This window comes from Helianthus annuus, chromosome 2, assembly GCF_002127325.2.
Source record: "Helianthus annuus cultivar XRQ/B chromosome 2, HanXRQr2.0-SUNRISE, whole genome shotgun sequence".
Taxonomy (NCBI): domain Eukaryota; kingdom Viridiplantae; phylum Streptophyta; class Magnoliopsida; order Asterales; family Asteraceae; genus Helianthus; species Helianthus annuus.
Window position 1 is genome coordinate 133,518,908 of NC_035434.2, and position 6,342 is coordinate 133,525,249.

The window sequence follows — 6,342 nt, forward strand, 5'->3', positions numbered from 1 at the left end:
AACCACTTTAACTTTAATGTAAACTACTTTGAATGCTTGTTTGTTATAAGATTCTATTATGTGTCCTCGCATCTACATTAGAGTTTTATTGTTCATTTGACTTTCCCAGCCACTTTGATAACCCTTTTTGGAGTTGTTTTGCTCCATGGAGTAAGATGAGTGTTTTCAGATGGTCAACTAGCGAAGGGTATGAAGAAGAATTTTGATAGTCCAAAACAATTATTTTATCAATTTTGTGTTTTCATAACATTCTTATTTTATTTTTAGTATTGTCGTATTTGATTATCTTAGTAACTGAACATTATGAATTGTGAGTTTTTATTGTTTATATTATATTATTTGAAATCGTTTAAAATTTTTACATACTATTTTCATGTTGTTTGTTGGGTCAATTTGACGAAATCGTTTTAATACTGTTTTATCTTCATTTAATTTAAAAATTCTATTAACAATTATTCAGTGTCAGTGTTGTGTAAAAGTTTAATGAAATAATATATTACATATTAATAAAAATACATGTTTATTAACTAATAAAATTAAACTACCCAGGAAGCGGTCCCAGGTGATAACCTAGTGACTAAATATACAAAACCTCAACACTTGCCTGGATTGAATAATGAAAATTCTAAATAGTTTATAATGAAGATTTAGAAATTTAAAACGATATTTTGAGATAAATTTGGTAGAACATAAAATTAAGTTTTTTTAAATTAAAAATAGAATACAAATAAGTGAAATTAAGCTGGAAAATGTATATTGGAATTAACATTAACAAGAGACCATATGAATTTTTGAGAGATCATATCATACTTTTAGAAGTAATTTCTTTTGAGAGATCATGTAAAGCGATCATAGCATTAACAAACTTATTATTCTATGTTTAAAAGTTGGACAAGCTTAAGCAATGGACTTGTCTATCGCATTGTTTAGACCATGGGGTGTGGGTTCGGGTAGAGGTGTACAAATCGGTTAATCGTTTTTTAAAAAACCGGTTTAAAAAAACCGGTTTTTTCACTCAAAATAAAAACTGGTTTTTTTTATAACCGGTTCCGGTTACTAACCGGTTTTTGAGGTCCAAAACAATAACCGGTATAACCGGTTGGGACCGGTTTTTAACCGGTTTTTCCCAAAAAAAAAAAAACCGGTTTTTTACCAGTTTTAACCGGTTTTTTAATAACCGGTTCGGTTAATAACCGGTTTTTGAAATCTAGAATAGTAACCGGTATAAAAACCGGCGGTTAAAAAAAACCGGTTAAAAAAACCGGTTATAAAAAAAACCGGTTAAAAAAAAAACCAGTTTCGGTTTTTTTTCCGGTTTCGGTTCTAAAACCAGTTTTTTTGTACACCTCTAGGTTCGGGGAAGCCTATGTCGCAACCCATGTGACACCTTCCCTCAAGGGGAACACCACCCCCCACAAATACATTTCGGGACAATCGGGGATGGATCCCCGTTCTACCCGAGCTCACTTTTTTTAAATTTGAGGATGTTGATTGGATGGAGGGGAATGGGTACACCACCCCTTGATGAGGAAGATGATGAGGTAGAGCTGTGGAGGTAAGGTGATGATGTGGATGTTGGGGAAGGGTTACACAACACCTCATGGTCTTAGGGGCGTGCATTGCCGTTTTTGACAAAAATATGAGCCGAACAACAAACTAAACCTGCTTGGTTAGAGGGATGGCAATTTTCCGGATTCGTTTTGGTGATTTGATCGTTTAGAACATTTTTTTTTCTTAAAATCATTAGTTTGTATAAAAACTTTTAAAATGCTAAAGGTGGATTGGTTCATGAATACACAATACATATATACTCCAAAAATAAATAAATAAATAAATAAAAATTAAAGGTTAACCGTTCGATTCTAGTTTCAAACTATACGCCAAGCCATTAAACTGTCAAAAACGAACTGTGTAAATCTAAAACAAGCCAAACGACTGGCTTGCTTTGGTTTGAGTGGTACGGTATACGGTTTATAGACACCCGGGCTGCTGTCCTTCCACATCAACAAAACTTGACACTTTACTAAAACCACGACTCGATACAATGACACAATAGGAATGCCGCCTCGACTCTTGATGCGTATGGTCTCTGTGGAATAGATGAACTGAAATGACAAATAAAAGAATTGGCAGCAAATGCTCATTTCAGCAAAACAATATTTTTACAAAAAAGAAGTGTTTCTGTTTCCCCTTTGATCCTCATTTCAGCATATCTTAAAGTATCCCTCTCTATATAAGAACTATGCACTCAATGAATTTCTCATATCTTACATCTATGACACCTAAAAGAATCAAAAAACAGTAACCGGTTGGTCCCCAAAATCACTTAAATGTTGAATCACGAACACTTCGATGCAGATTCCAGTTGAGTAGCTTCCAAAGAAAGTAATCTTTTAAACGACTCGTAAGATGCAAAAAACAGTGCTCCTTGCGTCATGTACATGAACAATCTTGGAGTCAACCCCCTGATGATCGCAAACAAGATCCACCCACCCGTTAGTCAAACACGCAGATTATAATAAACCCTGCAGATTTATGAGTCGAATTTATTAAGGTGAATCCATGATGATCTTACCTATATAGACCCTGCAGGCCTTCATGTTGGGCTATGTCTCTAAGAGTGTTGTATACACCATTATAGCGGCTTGCAGATCCAGGTATCTACAAAAAATCCCATATTTTATTTATCAGTAAAATATGATATAAATGGGACCCACTATATGAATATGAAATGACTTGAATAAATACATACCTGTGTCTGTAATCTCGTCTTCACGACATCAAAAGGGGTTGTAAATAAGGCAGCAGTAGATCCAGCTAATCCTCCGCATAATAGCTATAAAATACAAAATAAAGAAATTAAAAAAACAAGAGTTAAAAAGTTATATTACTTGAAGGAAATGCAACAAAAATAAGCAAAAAAGCAGACCGTTGATATTGTAGTTGACTGACCGTGCACGTCATTTGAAGTGAGTAATACACTCTTTAAACCCTCGTATGTATAAAACTGCAATCACAGGAAGCAAGATATTTTAAAAATATTATAAAAAATTGGAAACACGACTAACATACAAAACCGAAACTCAATTTCGGTTATATTATTTAACCTTAATGATAGAATGAGGAACATTTCTACAGAGCACGGCTCCCCATCCATTGTACAACGATAAAAAGCCTCCTTTCCCGACAATTCCTAAAAACGCATTCCTGTGAAAAAGACGTACCATAAAAAATACAAAAAACATTATAAACACACATACACACACACAGAAGCTCATATATATGATTGCAAGTAGGGGTGTGAATTTCTGACATGACCCAAAAACATAACACGAAATTCGCAGGTTTGGGTTTAGTCTAAATGGGTTCGGGTCAGGTTGAACTCACGAACCCGTTTAGCTAAACAGATCGGATTCGTGTCAACCCAATCGGGTTGACGGGTTGACCCCTTTTAACCCATTTATATTATATTTTATTTTTTTTACAATATGTTTTATGTCATAGATTAAATTGGGGGGGTGTTTTATGCCATAATTATAACTTAAAAAGAAAAACTGACATTAAATTTTATAATTAAAATGTGATTTTATTATATTACATTTATGTTTTGTAGTAAAATTTTAATTTTAATATATTATTATGCGAAACAAAAATTAAAAATAAAAATTTCGGGTTGAACGGTCGTGTTTGGATCAACCCACGAATATTCGGGTTCATATGTATGACACGATTTTCGGGTTCGGTCGTGTTCGGGTCTGGTTGAACCCACCAACCCACGAACATGACCCGTTCAGCACCCCTAATTGTAAGTTGCAACAGTCAATGTTGAAACAGGGAAGTCAAACGTCAAGAAAAGGATGATAAAAGATTACCAACAGCTGCGATAGTGTGAACCAACTTGCATCTGCTGCTTTATTCGTTCACTTGGAGTAAAAACAAAAGAAGTAGCAACACTTGCACAACCTCCAGCGATACAATGAGCCAATGAATGATATTCCTGAAGTAGTTTTGTACAATAGCACATGTAAAATCTATCGACACGAGCACAAAAGAAGTTTCAAGAAAACGTATTATAACATAAAAAAACCCTTCACCTTAGCAAAAAGAGGAAGCAAAGCCGCCTTTACCGATTCATAACTGAAAGTATAAATTGCAGAAATAGGTGCTGATGAAGCGATATTGCTTGCGATTCCACGGTAAAGTCCTGATAAGCCTGAAAATAAGATCATAAATCATATTCAGTTCTGACTACGGTCTTTCAACAAGATTATAGTAATACACTTTTCACACATACCTCTTTCGGATATAATCGATTTGCTGATATAAGGTATAGATCTTTGGTCAGTATGGCAAGACTGCACGACAGTCTTAACTGTATCCATCGGGTGCAAACACAGGCTAACGAACGTACCCGCAAAAGCTCCAGCGAAAGCATGCTCTTGCTTTGCAAGTCCATACTGTGGTTTATTCGATGATGAAGTAAAAACATGCACAACAGAACTTTCCTCGTTTGGAAATTGACTTCTTTGACCCTCTTTTGTCTCAAGTAAGGCATCCTCTTTCTCATGCCAGGACTCGGTGTTTATTTCGGTAATACTTTTCATATTTTCATTAGATAAAGATTCCTTATTTTCAGCTAATCGATCGTAACAGACATCGTTTTTTGAGGTCATACCATTATCAGAAGTAGTAGTTTCATCTGGATCACTTCTTTCAAGATTATTTGTTTCTCCAGCGTCGTATGTCGGTCTCGAAATCTGTACTGTGTTCATCCATCCATATATATCTTGCAATCCATCTGATATCAGTACACTAGAGACCCGTTTTTCACCAGATGATAGAATCGTCTTACCAGAATCAGTATGCATGCATCTCAAAAGATAATTATAAACGCGAGACTCACTGAAACAACTAAGTTTTTTCTCTACATGTATAAAATCCAAGTCTTTTTGCACATTCGGTGAAACGTCGCTATCGGCTTTTAAGTTAACCGAGACATTATGACCCTCGGAAGAAATTGATGCAACTATATTTCCTTCTTCAGCTGGAAAGTATAACGTATTTAACGCATTTTCTTTCTGAAGGATTGCAGTGTTTTGTGCTGATGTCGTCCTATGGCGTACGGGAATTGTTGAGGTTGCAAAATTCCATAACTGGCCGACTCCCGATATGACATAAGCAGTGCTTAGTACAGACGATCTGGCTTCAGCTTGATTGGCAGGGTTTTTTGAGTTGTTATGGGAACTGGGAGCGTAATCTTCGCGCGTAACATCCACAACGTCAAAACTAGCTCCTCCATGAGGGTTATATTTATAATTGATGGATGGTTTACTGTTCGTACGAGACCGAGCTCCCCCACTCATTAGCGAAAAAAGTGCAGAACAATTCAAGAAACACAACTGCATGATGAAATCAAATCATCAAAAATTTTATTAATATAATTATACACAATAGCTGGAAACAATTTCACATTTCATTATGTATATTCACTCAAATTGTTCGTAATTTATTGAACAGGAAAGAAGCTAGCAATGTCAACCCTAAAATGCACATAAAATAAATAAATAAATAAATAAATAAATAAATAAAAACCTAATCTAAGCACTACTCAAGTGAATATTATCAAATCAATTGGTTGTCAATTTGTGAACAACAAACAAAATCATTCAAAAACGAAATCAACTTCCAGATGTCGTTCTCTATTTCACCAGATTTGAGCAAAAATTCAACACAAGCACACAATATAGAAAAATGATGAATAAATCGAACAATAGTAAGATATATGTACGAACCTGAAAGGGTTGGTCGATTGAGATGAAGATCGGAGCTTAGGGTTTAGTGTTGTTACAATCATATTCAGGGAAAATGTAAGAATTGAAGGAGATGAGGGTTTAGTGGAGGTTTTATATGTGATGAAATCTAGACGATAACATAACTAGATTCTAGACCACATCACCAATTCTTACATCCATTCATGGACTTTTTTTTTTTTTTTTTTTTCTAAAATATAAAAATAATTTTAACTAGGGTTGCGGAACGTGCTTGGAATTCAAAGTGTGTTGTACATAATGTATATCAATGAATAAATTCGTAAAATTAAACAAAATCATATCTAAATATGTTATGTTATTTGCGTCGTAATTTGTCTCTGAATATCAAAACAATAAGAAAAGGTAAAACAATATGATAAATAACCAAGGTAAAAAGGTAAAAGAAAATAAAAACGATAGGAACTCGGTCGGTTTCAACGCAAAGAAAAATAAAAGTTAAAAAAATATGTACAAAAGAGCATCGACGTGTTCGTAAAAAAAAAAAAAACCTAAACAAAAAAAACTTGGATGC

General features: G+C 34.4%; 1 protein-coding gene across 2 annotated transcripts; it reads right to left on the reverse strand.

Moving 5' to 3' along the window:
* Positions 1–2,111: 2,111 nt before the first annotated feature.
* Positions 2,112–5,995, reverse strand: LOC110867893 (mitochondrial substrate carrier family protein Y). Of its 2 annotated transcripts, none has more exons than XR_002551983.2 (9): positions 5,793–5,995; positions 4,295–5,399; positions 4,095–4,213; positions 3,873–3,997; positions 3,108–3,207; positions 2,953–3,007; positions 2,753–2,836; positions 2,576–2,661; positions 2,112–2,465 (listed from the first exon to the last, which is right to left on the reverse strand). XR_002551983.2 is itself a non-coding variant. In XM_022116948.2 (9 exons), exons 2-9 carry the CDS (start codon positions 5,361–5,363, stop codon positions 2,339–2,341), a joined length of 1,788 nt encoding a protein of 595 aa, XP_021972640.1. In that variant the 5' UTR covers positions 5,364–5,399; positions 5,793–5,995; the 3' UTR covers positions 2,112–2,338. The 2 variants fall into 2 exon arrangements, 1 of the variants encoding a protein (XP_021972640.1); XM_022116948.2 differs by having other exon boundaries at positions 2,930–3,007.
* Positions 5,996–6,342: the final 347 nt, after the last annotated feature.

Coding starts and splice junctions, on each gene's coding strand:
- LOC110867893 (XM_022116948.2), bottom strand. CDS start 5,363: ATGAGTGGGGGAGCTCGGTCTCGTACGAACAGTAAACCATCCATCAAT. Junction 3,998..4,094: donor TGCTTCCTCTTTTTGCTAAG/GTGAAGGGTTTT, acceptor AAACTACTTCAG/GAATATCATTCATTGGCTCA. Junction 3,208..3,872: donor TCACACTATCGCAGCTGTTG/GTAATCTTTTAT, acceptor TCTTTTTCACAG/GAATGCGTTTTTAGGAATTG.